The sequence below is a fragment of the Spermophilus citellus genome (assembly GCF_964194105.1).
Source record: "Spermophilus citellus genome assembly, chromosome: X".
In the NCBI taxonomy this organism is placed as follows: Eukaryota; Metazoa; Chordata; class Mammalia; order Rodentia; family Sciuridae; genus Spermophilus; species Spermophilus citellus.
Window position 1 is genome coordinate 82,862,284 of NC_138190.1, and position 21,561 is coordinate 82,883,844.

The following is a 21,561-nucleotide window of genomic DNA, read 5'->3' on the forward strand; positions in this document are numbered from 1 at the left end:
ATCTTCTCTAACTCCATCTATTTACCTGCAAATGCCATGATTTTATTCTCTCCTATTGCTGAATAATATTACATTGTGTACATATGCCACATTTTTCCCCATTCATCTACTGAAGAGCATTTAGGTTGGTTACACAGTTTAGCTATTGTGAATTGTGCTGCTATAAACATGGATGTGTCTGTGTCCCTGTAGTATGCTGTTTTTAAGTCCTTTCGGTACAGACAGAGGAGAGTGATAGCTGTGTCAAATGGTGGTTACATTCTCAATTTTCCAAGAAAAAAATCACCATACTCCTTTCCATATTGGCTGCACCAATTTGCAGTCCCATCAGCAATGTATGAGTGTACCTTTTTTCCCCACATTCTTGAAAGGATAATCTTCACGTACTCCACTTCATCTGGCTGCCTTGGTTTCCCCAAATCTCAACTAAGTGAAAGGTAGGGCAAAGTGATCTACCAAGTGTTCTCTGCAAACACCCCACCATACTCTCTCAGATAAAGTTGGCTTGAGGAGGTCTAAAATAACATAAATAAGAATATTGCCTTTTAATAGCTATGATGAGGGTGGTATCTAACTTCCAAGTGTTCTCTCAGCAAGTACTAAATGCTATTTCCTACTCAATTACCCTGTGATAATTGTGGGCTTTGCAATATTTTACTTGAAGTGGAATGTAAAGACTATTAGAGTTTCATTAACTTTCAAATTGTGAATTCATATGCATAAGAAAGTTTTTGTGTCAGGGAATATACAAAGAGCCTTACACAGATTGTATCATTTCATGTTACAGGTTTTCTATGAAGTAGTCATTATGAAACCCCTTGACCAAATGACAAAACTATAATATAGAAAGCTTCAGTTATTTGCATGAGGTCACACTTATAAAAAGTGGCAGAGCCTGTGTATGAATCCAGGTTTGTTCAGGCTCTAAGTACATGCTCTAAATAGTTATTCCAGAGTGTCTTTCTTTTAAGGAGATTATTATTCAAAAAGCAATCTCTAAATGTTTTTGCACTTAAATTATTCTTTCATAAAAAAATTGATTCCCTAAAAGTTCTGTCAGAAAACAATACAGACTATAAAAATCTAAAACCAGAGATTAAATTATTTGTAAAGGAGTTGTAAGTCTATGAAAAAATTAAACATTAAACTCTGCTTTCTCAGGCCTTCCAGTAATTCAAATAGATTTGAAATAATTATACTGTATGGCAAAGGAGAAACAATAAAATATGAATAATACACTTCTGAGTTTTACTCCTGATTCTTCATTTCCTAGCTGTTTATTCCTTGGAAAGAAGTTGAAATATGGGAAAAGTGCCTATCTGTCCAGATAATTGTGAAGATTAAACCAGATGGGGTATATGAAGTGATAGTGGTGTCTGGAACTTGGTAGGCCCTTAACAAATGGTAAATATTATTTCATTACTATTATTACAAACAACAGTAAGTGGACAAAGAAATAAAAAAGAGTAGGTTAATGAAAGGGTGGATTTTAATTGGGGAGGATATTAATGGTATGATTTAATGTTACTTTAAGTATGTTTTAATAAAGAGCAAGCAGAACAAAGAGTTCTCAATAAGAAATTCTCAATAAAAAAAAAACTAGTAATCATGATAATCAAATCCCACTTTTGTTAAGGCCAGGTGCGTAAAAGTCGCTTCCTATAATATTATTGCTTTTCATTGAGATATGATAATATAAGATGGAGGGAATTAAGACAGTTCTTTAAGTTAATTGACAATAGCCTGGAAGCCCCTTAAATCTTGATAAACCTTAAGTATTGTGGTAGAACAGGTAGGAAGGTCTAGTCAATAGCAAGGAAAATGACAAACATCTATGGCCTATTATTCATATCCTTGAAAGCATATTTTTTCAGAGAGAAGATCTGTGACTTTAAGAGATGTTCTGATGTAGATTTATACTTCACTGCTAAAAAGATTATCTGAACCCTACTGAAACAATTTTACATGTGAAACTGTTAAGAAGTAACATGTATTTCATCTACAGGTCAGAAATGGCTTTAATTCTTACTCTTGCAATTTCCCTATAAACATTCTATAAATCTCTGATTGATGTTCCATTCAACATTTTAATAAAGTGTTTGCTTTCAAAAAAATGGTAGTCTGAGATACCTCAGGCTTTGACTTTGTCATTAGCACCTAGGTAAAAAAAATGACTTGCCTGACTATGTACCCAAGGAAGGCACCAGTCATCCAATGTCATCTCCCCAAATTGCAAGTAAAAATCTATATTCAAGAGGATAAGCCTAGCCAATTTAATCCTATTTTAGATATGGAAAATGCCATGTTTCCCATAAAGCTACCAGTTTCTGACCAAAATCATTTTAAATGTCAGGGGAAGGCTGCCATGTTATAATATTGGCTACATTTCATCTTTTTAAAAAAGCTCATCATGTCTAAATATGACAAAGAAAGCACTAGATTCTTTAAGGAGCTGACCCCAAACCACTACTTTGAAGCAAAAATCTCACATTACTTTAAAACATAAGTTAAAAGACCCAGGTCCCAAGTCTAACTATAAAACTCAGTTTTTAAGCCAAACATAGCTTTTAATAACCTCTATAAAATAAGTTTACACATTACCTGGTAATTGTTTTGGTTTTGTGATAATCTCAATTGATTTGATGATGCAAAATGTGGAGAAAAATTACTCCGTGATGGATTTGTATTATTGTACATTGTACTAGATGCTGTATGTAATGAGGTCCGTGGTGTCAAATGGTAGTCTCTGTTTTGATACAGTACATTGTCTGACAAATCTCTGATATTCACCATTTGTGAATTTGGCATATTTCTTCCTGTTCCAGACAAAGTTGCACTTTGGTTCTCAGCTCGAAGGAAACTGCCACTTTCATAAAATCTTGAGTAGTTGGGTATCTGTGCTCCCATCGAAGCCAACTCTTCCTCTCTGGAATATTCATCCTCAGCATCTCCAGTCTCCATTGCAATAGACAAACATGTTCCTTCTGCTGAGTTAGATTTCTGTGTGGCCTTTTCTCCCAGAATTTTCTGGGGATAGTCACTGACTGCCAGTGAAAACACTTCACGGATTTCCAGGTTTTGTGTTCTACAGTAAGGGTCTCTAATAGTTGGCTTTTGTCCACATAAGTTATGTGATGCCAGACCTGTATGTTCAGGCTTATATGACCTTTGAGTCCCAGCTGGTTCAATTTTGCAAGGTCGGTGGCACACAGATGGCTTTTGAGGTACTGTCATTTCAGAAGTTTGCACAGAAGAGCTTCCACAGTTTTTTTTTGTATGATTGTATACTGAGTTGCCAGCATTTAGCACACTTGTCTGTCTTGACAAAATAATTGTTTTTTCACCCAGGAGCAGGGAGGCATTTTTACAGTGTGCAACTTGTCTTTGAACAGGAATATGCAACTGAAACTCAGTATCATTTTTACTGGCTGTTTTTTGAATAGGAATTTTATGTGCTTCTGTAATTTGTGTATTTGTATGTTTGGTTGTCCCTTGCCTACTTGATGAACTGGCTGGACTGTATATACCAGTTACAATGACATCATTATTGGCAGATGTCCAAGAAGACTGTTGGCTTGAGGGTCGAGCTATATTAACCACATTTCTGACTGTAATGTCTGGAGCTGCCAAAGCGGTACCAGAAGCAGTTCCTGTTGTTCCTCCTGATTCAGAATTCTTACTACTCATTTTTCGTCGCTTATTACCAACCCACGTCTGAAAGGATAAAAAATGGTATTATGAAAAAGTTTAAGAACAAGAAAAAATAATTTGTAAGTGATTAATATTATTCTTGTTTATCATAAGATCAAGACCTATGCAAAGGTTAATAAAAAGTTAACAATAAATGAGAAAGTAGCTAAATAGAGCTGATTAAGGACTCGCTGGATAAATATCTAGGAACTTTGAAAACAGACTATATTATTGTTCCTCTCCTCCACAAAACCTATCCAATTAATATATATCAAGAATTCTAAAAATGCTTATACCTTTTGACCTAATAAATACATTTCTAGGACTCTATTATAAAATGTAATAACAGATGTAGGCAAAATTTATATGTAAACATATAAATATATGTTCATCATATATTTACATATAATAGTAAAATATTGGGAGCATATTTTAATGTCAATAGAAAATGCTTTTTTAAAACATATATACATTTGCAATCATCAGGCTTAACAATTTATGTTGCACATATACATAACTTTCTAATGTATACTGATAGCTATTTATAATATTTTTAGAAACATTCATTATTATAAGCCATATTGCAATAAAACTTATTTAAAATGTATCTTTTTTTTTCTTTTGGTTCATTAGAATGTAATTCTCAGATATTTGCTAAGATCTGCTATTTTCCATTGCCCTAAAAATATGACTGTTCTGGTTTCCTCACACCCTCACTAATGGTTTTCATTTTTTTTCTTTTTTTTTAGTCTTCACTAGTTTTGGAGTTAATAAAAGGTAAATAATTGCTGATTTGAATTGAGTTTCTATGGTTACTATATTACTTTGATAGAATTGCTCATTCATTTCCTTTACCTACTTTTATATTGGGGTGTTTGTCATTTTGAAGTGATTTGTAAGAACAATTTTCTGCTAAAGATAGTAACACTTTGTCACACATTGCAATTGTATTTGCTTGTCATTAATTTATGATAGTGATTTTCTTCTTTACACTTTTCTCTACTTACCAAGTTTTATAAAATGAATATGTATTGCTTCCATAAACAGAAAAAAAGTTATTAATAAAAATAATGCCAGTGGTTGGCACTTAAGATTTGATTATAAAATGCATACTTTTATATAAGTAATTTATTATAATTACCTAGTATTATTGCATTGAGTCATGGTTCTTCTTAAAATATGCAATAAGAAACATTAAATTCCTTAATGTGATTATCAGACTCTGTAATTATTTCATAATGCATACCATATGATAAACTACCAAAACACATTAATCTCCTAAGAATTAAACAAAATAAATGAATAAATGAAAAAAAATAAATGTATTAGTCTTGCAGAAACGTGGTGTAGATATATCTGGGTAACTTTCCTATGATGTGCTCCAGAAAACCTCACAAATTATTGAATTTTCAAAGTTTATTTATATAATTTATGATTATATACATAGCATTAATGACACTGCAATTCTATAAATAAAATCTAATATGTATTGATTCCCTTATGTATTTTATTTATATATATGTATATATATACACATATATGTGTATTCATATATATGCACACACATACATATATATATCTATATAGTATATATACACATATATAAATATATTTATATGAAGAAACTGAAGTTCAGAAAAATAAGTAGCTTGTGGAAGGACATCCTGACAACAAGTACTAGAGAAAAGATTCATTCAACATCTACTTAACATCAAAATATAATCCTCTTCCACTATCCCATGTGTAATGAGTGAGTAGAAACTACTAAAAGTTATCTCTGTTGTCTAATTTACTTTTATAATTATTTTTTCCACAAAGAAAATGTTCTATAAAACACAATGATACTTTTTCTTTAACATAAGGTAGTGGAAATTTTAAACTCACTCTGATTTCCTTTCATAAAACAGTAGAAGCAAGAATTAGAAGTCAAAGGTCATATAAGTATAAATGTCACAGAAAACAAGTGAGAAAAACAAAAAGATTTCAAAGTATATACTATAGAGAAATATATAAGGAAAAATATCTTTGGAAGATAAAACCCAGAAGGGTTAATTTTAAAAATATCCTAAATCAGCTTCAATGACATGGCTTTTCAAGTTAAGAAAAATGTGTGGGAAACATGACAGATTTGTACATAATTTTAACAAAAGTATACAAGCATTACATTGAAACATTTCAATGGGAGAGCACAGTGAACAGATAACTTTTGGATTCAAGAACTCTTATATCTTGAGGGCAGCTCTGGCCATCTTTTAAAAAAATCCGTAACATACTATATATTCTCATCACACATTAGCTAACTTAGGAAGTTCCAGAATGATCTTAATGCATTGCAAATTTATGGCTTCTATAATTTTGTAGGTTTACACATATAGATGTATATTATATATAGTTACTTATGTGTTTTAGTAATTATTTACATTATGTGCCAATAAAGAAGATAAACTAGAATAATACCATGTACATATGAAACACAGCTATCTATCAACATAGATATCAATCTCACTTTCCAGAAAACAGACAATACAAGATGTAACAAGACCCATGTAATTCACTGATAGCGGAACCCCTAAACTTAGAATCCCCTTTCTCTGAATTTATATGTAATTTGAAAAAACCTGGTATCCTATTTTACAGCAAACTAGAAACAACAAAATAGAAAGGGCTTTGGTGGTAGAGGTGGTCAATGGTAGGCACCCTGATATCACTAAATTAGAAATGTTCACTATACATTACTCAGGAGAAAATAAAAAGGAAAACAAAATCAATGTAAAAAATCATTAAATAGCAGTTTGAGCTTCGTTAATAAAGGTGAAAATAATCCCACATACATGAACAAGTTTTGAGCATTATTATTTTATAGCACAGTATAATAATTGATTTCTATAATGAAAATCATTAGTTAAAAAGTAAATGTTCAATTACTTTCCATATTTTTTACTGAAGAAAAGCACAAAACTATACACTTAAATAGTCCCACATAAAATTGTTGACAATAAGGAAAATGCATCGCCTGAGAGTTCCCCAAAATTTATTAAAGTTCACCAAAAGTTATAAGATCCAAAATTGACCGATACTTATTAGATGTAGGCAGTTCCTATTGTAAATGCCTCATTGTGAGAATGAAAAAAAAAATGTTACATATATCAATAAAAGGAGAATTTTCAGTGAGGAACTAACAAAGCAACACTACATAGGAAAAAATAAAATTTTAGTCACAATATTTGGTGTTCATAAAATTATCTTAGTTCTCAGAAATTCACATCTATAAATCTCTTTTCCTTTTCCTATGCCTCATTCTTTGTTACCTTTTTTCTTTTCCCCATTATATTTATTTTTGCTTGGATGTTTTCACCTTTTATCTTTATTTTGGAATTAAATTCTTAATACAGTGGAACTTGAGTTCTTTTGAAAGATAAAAATATAGACCAGGCAACATATGGAAGGAGGAATTTTTTGTTTTTACTGGTGAATTTACTAACAAATCCCTTTTCATTTGAATGGAAAAGTTATCAAAATTGTGTTTGGATTTAGACTGGGAAGTCTAAGTTTATTTACTATAATTTTTCTCCTGGAATGGAATTAATAAATCTGTTTTACAGAATTCCTTCTACCTTATATAACATTATACTTGTAATCCTACATTTGGAGTATAAATATCTGTATCTCCACAATCAGTATTCAAGGACAATCAAGTAAATCATGGGGGGAATATTGTAATAACAAATTGGAAATACAAAAGATAGCCCACAATGCAGCTGCCTGGGAAAGCTTTTCACTTTAATGTAATGCAAGATAAAGGGGGAAAAAAAGAAAATTACTATAGGGAAAAAACAGAGTTTGTACTTATAAAATGAGATCTCATCAATCTGAAATATTTCCACATTACTTGTGAAAGGAATTAAACATTTTCCTCTGAAGTTTAGTAAAGGTAATTTTAAGCAGTGCATTTAGAGCAATAAATATATTTATAGTTATTACACACATCTGAGAATGATGGATATTTTCCCTTAGAATTGGTGGCATAATTCCCTATTTGAAGGTGAGGATATCCTTCAGTCTTTAAGAAATATTTTCCAAAGAATTCTACTATGTATCAAAAGATTTTTATCTCTAGGGTCTTTGAAGGTAAGGGAACAGCAAAATAAACTTAAAAACAGAAGTCCTTTCTCTTCCCCAAATTACCCTATGTATGCCAAAGAAGAGAAAGTTGCTAATCGTTGAATCACTAAGGTTTCAAGACAAGAGGATTTGTAGCATGTTTAAACAAACATGAAAGGACCTATGCATTCAATCAAATCCGTGACTACTTCTGTTAGATTTATCTCTTGCTTCCTCTCTATCACATTCTCATTGCTTTTCATGAATGTGTAACAGCTCTGATTTTTTTACAGCTGAACAACTATGGTTGTGATAATTTCCTCCATTGGGATTTCTGTCCCTCACTTGCTAACCATCAAAGTGTGTTCATTTTATTTAGAATGAAAAAGAATACGTTTTCCTGAAAAGACAAAAATACTAAAGTCATAAATGCCTGAAGAAAAATTCAAACACAAAAACAACAAAAATAGGTACACAGAATTCCCTTGGAAAATGTTTTTTTCACTATCATTTAGGTGTTATGTCTAGATTAATTTGAGGATTAAAGGAAGCATAAGATCAATAAGCAATCTTAAATATATTTATTAGTTAAAAAACTGAAATATTTAAAAGGTATGTATATACTACAAATTCATTAAAGTTATTATTGTTATACCAGGGAAATGAAGTTGTTTATAAAGTTAGTGACTTCATGCCCTGAATTGTTTTCTCATATTAAACAAATGTCACTTGAAATAAACAGCTATAAATTTGAGTGTAAGACCTCAATACTTACCCTGACTACACTGAAGTCCAGCTTAGTTTCCTGTGCACACTGTAATATGAGCTGAAAGCAATTTTTACTTTGATTTGTCATTCCATTTTCATAATAACGCTGTAAAATCCTTTGTTGTTCTACAGTAAATACAGAACGTAGATTCATCTAAAAATAAAAGAAGATACTCTGAAAATTGGAATAAAAATTTGGTATGTGTAACATTTGTACACTTCTTTTTTTTTTTTTTTTTGATACAATTTCAGTGCTTCCAAGCTGCAAATTTGTTTAAATGAATCAATTGCCAGTAATGGGCGGTAATTTGTGTGCTGAAGGGGGGACAGCTTCTCACTAATATATATATATATATATATATATATATATATATATATATATATATATATATTCTCTCTCTCCCTATCTCTCTCTCTCTCTCACACACACACACACACACACACACACACACACTGAATTTGTTCATAAAAAGAACAAGCTTTAAAGACAAAAAAAAAAAAAAAAGAAAAGAAAAAAAGGAAAGCCCTTATCTGGCTAGTGTGCATGGGGGAAAAAGGGTTCTTTCACTGAAATAAATATTTATGGATAGTAAAGCCAGAGATGGTGGTAGCCATATGTGGTCAGTTATCAACAGGGACACTCACTGTTCTTTGTCAAGGGAAGCATCTGGCATATGTCTTAGAATCAGAAGCTGTACTCTGGAACAAAAGGTTGCTTTTGCTTTTATTTTCCCCTCTTTTTGGGATAAAGTGGTTCTTTTTATATATTATAACAAAAGCTCTTCTTAAAGCTTAAAAATAAATTGCAAAGTTTAGTGACTGTGAAAGTTTGGTCACTTTAGGCAACACTAACCAAAATAATTATTTTATAACTATAATATGCAAATAAAAACCCAAATTCATGTACATTTTAGTAAAAATAAACCATATAACAGTAATATTTAAATAACTGACACCCCTGAAACTAGACAAGTAAAAAAAAAGGAGAAATAAAAGAAAATAGAAAACTTTCTTTGTTCTTCCAGTAGAGAAGTATTTAATATCAATGGCAAAGAATTGTGAATCTTATAAATAAAAAGCAAGTCAAACTTCATTTTTTATTAATTATGGTACTTCCTTTCTATAAAGAATACTTGCAATTTGATTAAAAGAATTTACCTCCTTGGGAAAAGCAATCATACTGAAATTGGTATTCCTAAAAGTTGGTAGAAAGAAATCTTTGCTCAAGGAAAGTGTTTTTTTTTTTTTAATTAGGAAAACAGCAACAATGCAAACATGTTAAGATCAACCAACCAGCTTTTTTTGTTTCTAGTATATTACATAAGGATACAACAAAATACCCTGACATGGAAATAAAAATTACTTCCCTTCTTCTCAATACTTTGAACTGTGAAGCCATCTAATAAGGAAATTATAGATTCATACAGCAATACATTGCAATTTACACCCCTGACTTTTTCCTTTCTCCAACAGGTACTTCCCTAACAAAAGTTAGAAGATCAGATTAGAGAAAAATTTTATGTAATAGAGGGCACAGGAATGAGTTGAGGGTTTCTTTCTGAAACATTCGGGAACAGCAAGGCCTCCACTAATTTTCTGAAGACACAGAATAGTTACATTACTCACAAAATTTCCCTTGTATGGCCTCTTTGTAATAGATCTCTCCAGTCATCCCAGCTCTTAGCAACCAATGATCTATTCCTACAATTTTGACTTTTCGATAATACCATATGAATGTGATCTTATAGTAGTATATAGTCACCTGAGCATAAATTCTTTCACTCAGCATAGTGACCTGAGATTATCTGTGTTGTTTGGTGTTATCAGCAGTTTGCTCCCTTTCATTGCTCCCTTTCATTGTATTTTTAAAATATTTATTTCTTAGATTTAGGTGTGTATTTCATTATATAAATGTGCCTGAATCCATTAAACCAAGGAAGGACATCTGGGCACTTTCAAGTAGTTGGAAACTATTGATAAATCTGTTAGGAACATTTGCATAAAGTTTCATGTGTCTAGGTAAGTAGTCATTTTCTTGAGTAAATACCTAGGAGTGGCATCAATGAGTCATATGCTAACTACATGTTTTAATTTATAAGATGATGAACTGTTTTTATTTTTATTTTTTAAAATATTTTTAGTTATATATGGACACAATACCTTTATTTTATTTTCTGGATATAAAATTTTTATCAGAAATATAATAAGAAAATATTTCTTCCTTCTATGGTTTGTTTTTTATTTTATTTACAATGTATTTCACAGAGTTTTTACTTTTTATAAAGCACATTTACTTTTATTTTCTTTTTATAGATTGTGCTTTTTTAATGCATTTTGTTCAAATTTGACTATTTTCCAACAGTTTCATTCCCATATGAAATATGGAATCATTTTGTCAATGCTTACAAAAAATCCGGCTAGGATTATATTAGAGATTGTATTTACTGCATTGAATATAGATCGGGTTAGGAAGAATGGGCATTTTAACAATCTTAGTTCTTCTGATTCCTTAACATATCTAATTGTTTAGATCGTTGAGTTTTCACCAGATATTTATAGTTTTCAACACAGACATTGATCCAACACATTCTGTTAAACTTAGGGACCTATGTATTTTTTGTTTGTTTGTTTGTTTGCAGGGTGCTATTTTTTTATTTTTTTTATTGGTTGTTCACAACATTACAAAGCTCTTGACATATCATATTTCATACATTAGAATCAAGTGGGTTATGAACTCCCATTTTTACCCCAAATACAGATTGCAGAATCACATCGGTTACACATCACATTTTTACATACTGCCATATTAGTGACTGTTGTATTCTGCTACCTTTCCTATCCTCTACTATCCCCCCTCCCCTCCCCTTGCAGGGTGCTATTTTAAATGGTATTTTTAAAAGATCACCAATTGTTCATTCCTAGTTTATCAACATATAATTCATTGGGATATATTGAATTAATGTTCTGAAACTTTGCAAACTCACATATTGGTTCCAGAAGCTTTTGGTTTGGTTCTTTGGTATTTTCTACACAACCAGGATATACACAAATAGAGATAGTCTTATTTCTTCTTTTCTCGTATCCATGCATTTTTCCCCCTGTACGGTGCTTCACAGCACTAGCTAGGATCTACAGCTTCTTGTTTTAATAAGAGTGACATTCTTGCTTTGTTCTTAATTTTTAGAGAGAGGGATTAATTTTTTCACTATTAAGTGTGATGTTAGCTATAGGTTTTTCAGAGTTGCCCTTTACCAGGTTAAGTTCCCTTTTATTTTTATTAAACCAAGAGTTTTTATTATTACTAGAGTTATCCTTACCATGAGTGGATGGTAAATTTTGTTAAATTATTTTCCTTAATCTATAGTGATTATTGTATAATTTCTGTTCTTTAATATTTTGATGTGATAATATATGCTAATTGATATTCAAATAGTGAAGCAACCTTCCATTCCTCCTCCTATTCCTGGAATAAACTTTACTTAGTGTTAATGAATTTTATTTTTATACATCACTTGAGTTGATTTGTAAATAGTTTGTTCAGGATTTTTTGATGTGTGGTACTGGGGATTAAATCCAGGGACATTTTATCAGTGAGCTACATACCCAACTCCTTAAAAAAAAAATATATATATATATATATATATATATATATATTTAGTTGTAGTTGGACGCAATACCTTTGTTTTATTTTATTTATATTTATGTGGTGCTGAGGATTGAACCCAGGCCCTCACATGTGTTAGGCAAGCGTTCTACCACTTAGCCACAACCAGCCCCCCAAGTCCTTTTTAAAAATTTTATTGGGACAGGGTCTAACTTGGCAAGGCTGCCCTCAAATACATAATCCTACTGCCATAGCCTTCTGAGTTGTTATGATTACAGGTGTGTGCCACCTTGCCCAACTTCTTCACAATTTTTAAAACTATATTTGTGAGGGATATTTTCCTATCATTTTCTTTTCTTGTACTGTATTTGGAACTAGAGTATTGAGTAGATTTCCTAATTATATATCCTAGAGAATATAATATAGAATTGCTACTTTTTTTCTTCAAATCTTTGTTATAAATCCCCAATGAAGTCATCTGAACATAAAGTTTTCTTTGCTGGAAAGTTTTAAATTACAAATCACTTCTGTATTATTCAAATTATTTCATATTGAGTGAGTTTTAATAGTTTGTGTCTTTCAAGGAATTGACCCATTTCATATAAATTGCTGAATTTAAAGCTATGAAGTTGCTTATTAAACTTACTTATTATTTTTAAATGTCTGCAGGGTCTGTAATGATGTACCTGTTTCCTTCTTCATACTTTTAATTTGTTTCTTCTTATTTGTCAGCTTAGCAAGAAGTTTATGACCTACATTGATCTTCTGAAACATCTAGCTTTTAGCATCAATGATTTTTTTATATTTTTTGTCTGTTGTCATTTTCATTGATTTCTACACTTATGTTTAATTCCCTTCACTCTGCTTTGTTTGGATTGAATTTACTTTTCTTTTTCTATTTTCTTAAGATGGAAGCTTATATTGCTGATCTGAGTCCTTTCTTCTTTATCAAATATAAGCAATAACTCATACAACTTTATTTCTAAGTACTGTTTTGACTGTCTTCTACAAATTTTGATAGAGTGTATTTTAATTGTCTTCCAGTTTAAAATATATTCTAACGCCCCTTGCTTGTTTCTTAATGAAAACTTTGAAGGATTTTCTAAGTATTTTTCTGTTACTGATTTTTAGTTTAGTTTGGCTGATTAGAGCATGTACTTTGTATGATTAAAACATTTTAAATTATTAAAAGTTCATTTTATAGCCCAGAACGTGTGTATGTGTAATTTTTTCTTTTTCTTTCTTTCATTCTTTTTTTTTTTTTTTTTTTTTTTTTGGTGAATGTTCAGAAAGGAATGTGTACTCTACTGCTGTTGGGTGCACAGTTCAAAAACGTCAATTATGTCTTCTTGAATTAGGGTTGTTCAGATTGCCTATATCCTTATTGATTTTCTGACTATATGTTCTATTAATTATTGAAAGAGGAATGGTTGTCTAATGGTAGATTTGCCTATTTCTATTTTCATTTCTATCAGTTTTTGCCAATATATTTTGAAGACCGATTGTTAGGCACATTCACATTTAGAATTGTTATATCTTTTTGGTTATTTAACTATTTTTCTTTAATCATTAATAATACCCCCTCTTTATTCATAGTACTATTCCTTGTTTTCCATTTGACTTTATCAGATTTTATGTGTGTGTGTGTGTATATATATACACACACACACCCACTCCAACTTTGTTCTGCTTGTTTCACTTATAATATTTTCAATGCTCTTAATTTCAACCTATGTCTTTATATTGCATACAATTGATTTTTTAAAAATCCAGCATGATGATGTCATTGTGTTTAGACAAGATACATTTAATGTAATTACTGATATATTTGGATTTGTATACCATTTTATTAGTTGTCTTCTGCTTGACCCTCTGACATTTTTTTCTATCCTACCTTTTCCAACATTTTGGGTTTTTTTTCAAATATTAATTTTAGTATTGTTATACTTCACTAACCTATTTAGCTATTTTTTCATGTTATTTATTTATTTTTATTGGTTCTTTTTAGTTATACATGACAGTAGCATCGTTTTGATATTAATTATACAAGCATGGAAAATATCTTATTCTAGTTAGGACTCCATTTTTGCTTTTTTAAAGTGGTTGCTTTAGGGATTATATTACCCATACCTAATTTTCCATTTTATGCAGTTAATATTTTATAACCTCAATTACAACCAGATTGGTCCCTTTATACTCTCCCCTTTATGTTATAGTTGTCATATGCATTACATTTTTAGGTACACTGTAAACCCCAATAGACAATTTTATTTTTTACTTTCAACAATTATATTTATTTTAGGGAACTTAAAAAATAATATTTCCTATTTACTCAGATATTTACCATTTATTTTGCTCTTCTTTCATTCCTAATGTTTCATGTTCTCTTCTGGTATCATTTTCCAAAGAACTTATTTTAACATTTTACAGATCTGTTGATGAAAGCTGTTTTTTTTTTTTTTTGTCATTCTTGTTGTTGCTGTTGTTTGTTTGTTTGTTTTTATTTTGTATGGGAAAATCTTTAAGTTATGATCATTCTTGACATTTTCACTGGTTATAGGGTTTGGGGTTGACAACTCTTATTTCAGCAACTAAAAAATGTTTTCTACTATCTTTGGGCTCCATGATTTCTCATGAGCAATCTGAAATCATTCAGATGATTTTTTCTACAAATATTGTTTATCAGCCAGGAACAGTGGCACATGCCGGTAATGCCAATGGCGTGGGAGGCTGAGACAGGAGGATCTCAAGTTCAAAGCCAGATTTAGCAAGGGTGAGGCGATAAGCAACTCAGTGAGACCCTGTCTCTAAATACAAAACATTGGGCTGGGGATGTGATTCAGTGGTTAAGCACCCCTGAATTCAATCCATAGTATAAAATTATATATATATATATATATATATATATATAAATAATTTATCTATTGCCGTTTTCAACATATTTTTATCTTGGAGTTTCAGCAGTTTGACTCTGATGTACCTTAGCATTATTTGCTTTGAGTTTATATTGTTTCAAGCACTTTGATCTTCTTAAATCTGTCAATTTATTTTTCACCAAATTTGGAGATTTTCCATCCATTATTTGCCTAATATAAATAAAATATTTTTTGCACAATTTTTATACCAATTCCCTCTGTTCTTCTGGAATATCAGTTATATGAATATTAGATTTTTATATTATCCCACAGGTCCTGAGGATCTGTTCATACTGTGCCATCCTTTTCCCCCTATTTATCAAATGGCATCATTTATTTATCATAAAATCCACTGATTCATCTCACTGTCATCATTATGTTATTGAGAGCATACAGAAACTTCTTAAAATTTCAAATACTGGAATTTTTCAGCTCTGTAGTTTCCATGTGGTGCTATATTCTAGCTTGAATTACTTTGATGAGAACTTCTAATACTTTACCCTTTTCCAGGGTATTTATTTTCATCTAAAACAGCATAGTTATAACAGCTGCTTTAACATTTATAATTTGAACATCTGGGTCATCATATTAATGTTGGCACCTATTATTGAGTAAATTTAGATTGTATCTTGGTTCCTTTGAATATTATTTGTTAGAATCTCTGGGCAAAGTTGGGGAAGTGCAATTTGGGGAAATATAGTTCACAGATAATCAATTTTGTCAGTTTTAGACTGTAATTTCCTTCTGCCTTCTGTGGACATGTCAGTTCAATTTTCAAATCTTTTGCTATGTTGCTTTGGGTCTATCCTCACACTAGTACCATATGAGTGGTTTTTTTTCAATGTTAGTTCCATTTCCAAAGCCTTTGACATCCTGTTTTTGCTGTCTCACTCATGAGCAACTCAAGAGTAAGCCTGAGCTTTCTACCAGCTTATAGCCACTATTAAAAGATCCCCTTCTCCAGCTCTCTCCTCTCTGGGATTGTTCACATATTGTCCCCCATGCAAGGATCACTTTTCTGGTCTTCTAGCCAGATTTTCTCTCAGAGTTTATTTAGTTGATCCATTATTCACGAATTACAGCTCTGAAACTAGAGTCATTCTTGAGGAACAGTAGAAGAAAGAGGAAGGAAGACTTGGAGGAACAGAGAGAAAGACACAGAGAGAGACTGACTTAGGATTTCCTTTCATATTATTGAGACAGCAGGCTACTATTTCAGTTTCAGCCAGAAATGTACCACTATAAATTCCCATGGATGGGATCACATGTTGCTTCAAAGCCTCAAGAGGGAGGATGGAACAAAACAGGGAAACTCATCCAATGATCACTGTTTTTCTAAATTCTGATGCCCTTCTACAATCTGCCTGCTTTTGTTTACATTTCAGATCCCACAGTCCATTAATTTTTAAAATATTGGTCAGAGATTTTAGCTATGATCAGCAGAAAAAAAAGTTAGAAGTAAAATCTTAGAAGTAAAAGTCTAGCAATTTAAAAATTTAAATCACACTAAGCTCTAAGGAATTTTATTCCAAGTCAAATTTAACCAATACTTATTTGACTTTTTCTAAAGACTAACATTCTGGGACTGAAATTGCTGGTTGGGAATCTAAGAAACAAAACACCCCACTGAACCATTTTTATTCCTCAGAAGTATTTTTTAATAAAAATATGAATAACTACAGTATTGAATGAATTAAACCTTTGAAATTTTTGCAATAAATGAAAGATATTAGAAAAAAAATTCCAGGAGTTTTCTTATGGCTTTAAAATTTTCTTGATCAGGACAATGCGTGCATTATATGTAATTCTGTATGTTTTGTTGTCTTTAAAATTTGGAGTGAAAATAATTGCAGTTTCTCAGGTCACCCCCATATTTTCATCTCTAATATATCTTGGGAGATTACTCATTCTGGGAAGCTAAAGTATATACCCCTACAATGATAAAATTTTATTTTTCATAACTATTACATGAAACTATTTTTCATATAATGATATTAGAGGGAAATACTTTTGAACTTCGGTATGCACTTGCTTGATATTTTAAGTAGGAAGTATGAAAAACTTTTAAACTGTCTTTTGTAAGACCAGGAAATCATTTTATAAACATGATTTATTAAATAATATTCTAATAATCATGTAAGGATGCATGTCCCTTTATTAAAAGGCTTTTGATTCTTACATATTCTTTTTTAACATTTGTCTCTCACTCTCCTTGTTATCTGTTATCAATTGTTATGCCTTCAGTAGCTTGCCTTTAGTGATTCCTTATTCCAGCTCACTCTTCTAATTTCCTGGGGTTTGTTGATTTTCATTGATCTATTTCTTCTAATCTGCTTAAACATCAGAGATTTTTAGGAAAGGCCTGAGAAGCTCACCAGTGACTCTATCATTGGGGCCCCACCTTTCAGATTTTGAGAATTATTCCCTGATTTTGCTGGAAGCATTCCATACAAACAAGGGATTAATATTGTGCTTCTTTATGCCAGTGAAAGTTTATGGTAGTTTAATGAGTATTTTATTTTGCATGCTACTTTGAGTAATAATAGAATAGAAATTTCAAATAAAATCAGTCCCTTTGTGCATGTGGATATGCAGTTGAGGTAAATTATATCTTATGACACTAATTATTTAATAAATTGAACAACCATAACCTCTTTTGCTTAATATTGAATTATTAAGGTAAATAAAACATTGTATGAAGTATTAATTTATTCTCAACAATAGAGAAAAATGAATAAGGATGAAGTTGTAGAGTCTTAAGACTGTTGGACAGAAGGAACTTGCATATTATACTCTTTGGGCATTCCATCACTTTTAGTATACCAATGACAGAGAAAGGAAGCCAGACATCCAAGTTCACCACTGCTGATTTTACAGAAGAAGAATTTTATTCTCAACTGTCTATATAATTAAGGATAATCTGCTTTGATTTATCTTAACCTGTTATGCAAAACTTAAGGTATGGCAGAAAGAGAAGTTCCTTAACTTATCTCATATACTATAAACTCCTTGAGGTCAGGAAGCAAATTTTCTTGTGTTTTATTCTCCAGCCTCTACAAAAGGCCTGGACAAAGTAAGAGTTCAAATGAACTTCAAAGTATAATCTCCACTTGTGTTTCCTTAGAATTTAGATAGAGTGTGTATCACTAATTCAAAAATCTGAAATTCTCCACAATCTGAAACTGTTTGAATATCAATGTGATACTCAGGTGGAAAATTCCATACCTGACCTCATGTAATGGATTAAAGTCAAAACACAGGTTCATTAAAATTGTAGGCTGGGTGTGGCTGCACAGGCAGCTAATCCAGTGATTTGGAAGTTTGAGGCAGGAAGATCACAAGATCAAAGCCCATCTCAGCAACTTAGCAAGGTCCTATGCAACTTAGCAAGATCCTGACTCAAAATAAATAAAAAGGGCTGTGGATCTGGCTCATGTGATTGAACACCATGGGTTCTACCCCTGGTACAAAAAAAATGTAGAAAATTACATTCAGGCTTTGTGTATAAGGTATATATGAAACATAAATAAATTTCCATTTTAGACTTGGGTCTCATCACCAAGAGAGCTCATTATGTATATACAGATATTTCAAATTTTAAAAAAATCAGAAATCCAAAAGACTTCTGATAAGCATTTCAGATAAAGAATATTCAACCTGCATTTCTCTCTTAAATGTTTTGTGAAATTCAACAGTGAAGTAGTTTGGGTCTGAAGAGCTCTTTAAAGGAAAAAATAATAATTCAAAATTCAATTCCTTTAATTAGACACAAAATATTCAATTATATTCATTGTAAAGCAGTTTTTGGTAATTTCCATTCTTTTAGGAAACTGGTCAATTTTTTACATTGTTGAATTTAGAGGCACAATAATAGTAGTTTGAAATTATACACATAGTTCTATGTGCCATTTTCTTTTCTCTATGCAGTGTTTGTATTATAGTGTCCCTCAAAATCTAGCCATCCTGTCCTCCCTGAACTGGCTTCTCAACTCAGATTCCTAGGCAGTTTGAGTTCCTTTTCCCTGACCTATACCTTTTTGAAGTTCCTGAGGCAGTCAGTTGAGACACTCATACTATTTAAACATTGGTTTCCCATCTCTCAGAAATAAGTCCTGTACCGCCTGTGGACAAAGGTCTGAAATCTATTGTTTCCTATTTTTCTTTTTTAAAATATTTGAGATGAAAGACGAAATCTTATTTCCTAATACTTCATGATGGCTGTAAAAATAAGTTAAGGTGGCCTTTTAGAATGGTGGGGTGGGAACGCATCAGGAGTTGTATATATTTGTATCTATTAAGCTTCATTACTTGTTAGTCTTGTAACTATAGCATAGATAATTGACCTCTTGAACCTCAATTCCTTCATCTGGAAAATGCGGCTAGAAAACTCTCCTACTTTTCTTTTCCTGATGTGTTATATTAATCAAAGTACTTGCTAAAGTACAATATGCTATGAAAGGCTATTTGTGTTAATAGTTAACATTTATATAACCAACTGGTCCTTCCTACTGGGAACAATTATTTTCACAAACACCAATCCCCTCTGCATCATTTTTATATAAACTTCATATTATTGTGCTATGATAGCAAAAGGAAAAACAACCCCGTGACTCCATCTATGTGATGAGAATTTGATCTTTTAAAATGTTTAAGAATGCAAAAGTTAAGTACAACATCAATGGGAACAATGTTCTTATATATAAATGCTTCTGGAGAACTGTTTAATGTAAACTTAATATTGAAAATAAAATATGACATATTAAACTAGGTAAAATTTATTAAAATAAATCTAATAAATGATGTTTTTATTTAAGAAAAACTTGATTAAATATACAATTACAAACTAATATTCAAACTTAATGAAATTTAAACATGTATAAAATAATTGCTATTGTAAATCTATGCTCAGAAGCTGTCACTTTATCACTTAAGTTTAATGATCCTTGACTTTACAAAAAGCTGTTCTATTCACCTTCTTTAAAAGTAACTTGCCAGAATTTGGAGATATTGCAAAAATGAATTCAAGTATCTTCAGAGCATAAATTCTAGTGTGGATATCCTGTCTATTCAAATACCATGGAAGGATATTCATTATGTGTTTAGTGGGCTATAATTTACTGACAAGCATTGCACACATTTCTGATCCTTCTTTCTAAAGGTACAATTGGCCTCTATCACTTACATAGAATTATGATATGAAATACCAAAAACAAACCAGTAAATGACTTTCTCATGGCAAAAGAAAGTCTACACTGACTTAAATTTTAAAACCTTTGAAGATTCTATGCAATTAATATTTATGTTCACCAGCTACATGAAAGCTTTACATATATTCACAGTGCCATGAACACAAGGTATAAGGCAATTTTATGTCCAGGTCTTCCACATACACACACCACATAAGCACACAACCATACATATATATTTACAGGAATACACATGATTTTATTGGTACATCCCTAATGTGTAAATTCTAAAGAGGGTTATGTTTGTATGAAAGGAAAACTGCATTAGCAAGAAAAAATCCTAGATTTTAGAATGCTTTATTAATAATGATTTATTAGCTTTTAATAACATTTGCTTTTATCACATATTAATGTTAAGATTAAAATAGCTATAAACTATAAATACCTTATTGTATACATAATATCAAAATTCATATCATTCAAAAGAAAAAAGATCAATTTCAAACAGATAATCAGTGATACAAGCATAAACAGGACTTCAACTGAATGACTGATTTCCCCATATCTTTAGCTCTGTTCTCATACACAATGTATATGGCTGTTAATGACCAATGATTTATAGGATTTCTTGATAAACTACATATTACCTTGATTCATACATACTTGTTGATTAAATTGTATTGCCTTTAACATATCTAACTCTAAAAAAATGTGCAAGTAAATCACTTTTGCCTTTCAATAGTGAAATGTTCACACTGCTACAAGCATCAACCACTAACTAATATTTCACAATGTTGTAAATTACAGTTTAAATTAATGCCTTTAAAATGTAGAATTAATTTTAATTTATTGTTCAGGGAGGATTTATAAAATTTACCATAACCACACATTGGGACAGTGATTATAAATAAATTATTGATTCTATCAAAATAATATATGTTCTTTTGATTTCACTCTATTCAGAATTTATTCTTATTAGCTCTCTCTCAACTTTTTTTCATTATCCACATAATTTCATCCACCCTCTCCTCCCACCATACTCCCAGAAAGAATTTTCATTTGTAGTTAAAATATATTTAAAAAGGTTAAAGTCTATTTCTTCACTTAAACTAGACATTCTTTTAGTGATTCTTAAGTCAGATTTGCATAGTCTATATTAAGAGCTAAGAAGAATTTCATCTAGAAGCAAAGACATGAATTCTCCAATTTTCTTATACCTCCTATCTCCAATTTTATAACAGTCTATATAAACCTAGGAGAAAAAAAAATATTAAGATCACATCCTGCCCTTTAGAGG

At 31.0% G+C, this 21,561-nt stretch overlaps 1 protein-coding gene across 1 annotated transcript in view; it reads right to left on the reverse strand.

Annotated features, from left to right (window-relative positions):
- The window catches only part of HDX (highly divergent homeobox), a gene marked incomplete at its 3' end in the record, with an annotated part of 110,320 nt that overhangs the window by 79,138 nt on the left and 9,621 nt on the right, over positions 1–21,561 (reverse strand). The window contains exons 2-3 of the mRNA XM_081277951.1: positions 8,567–8,713; positions 2,602–3,714 (exon numbers count right to left, since the gene is read on the reverse strand). Coding sequence (XP_081134077.1) covers positions 2,602–3,714; positions 8,567–8,713 — 1,260 coding nt within the window. The remainder of the gene's footprint in view (positions 1–2,601; positions 3,715–8,566; positions 8,714–21,561) is intronic.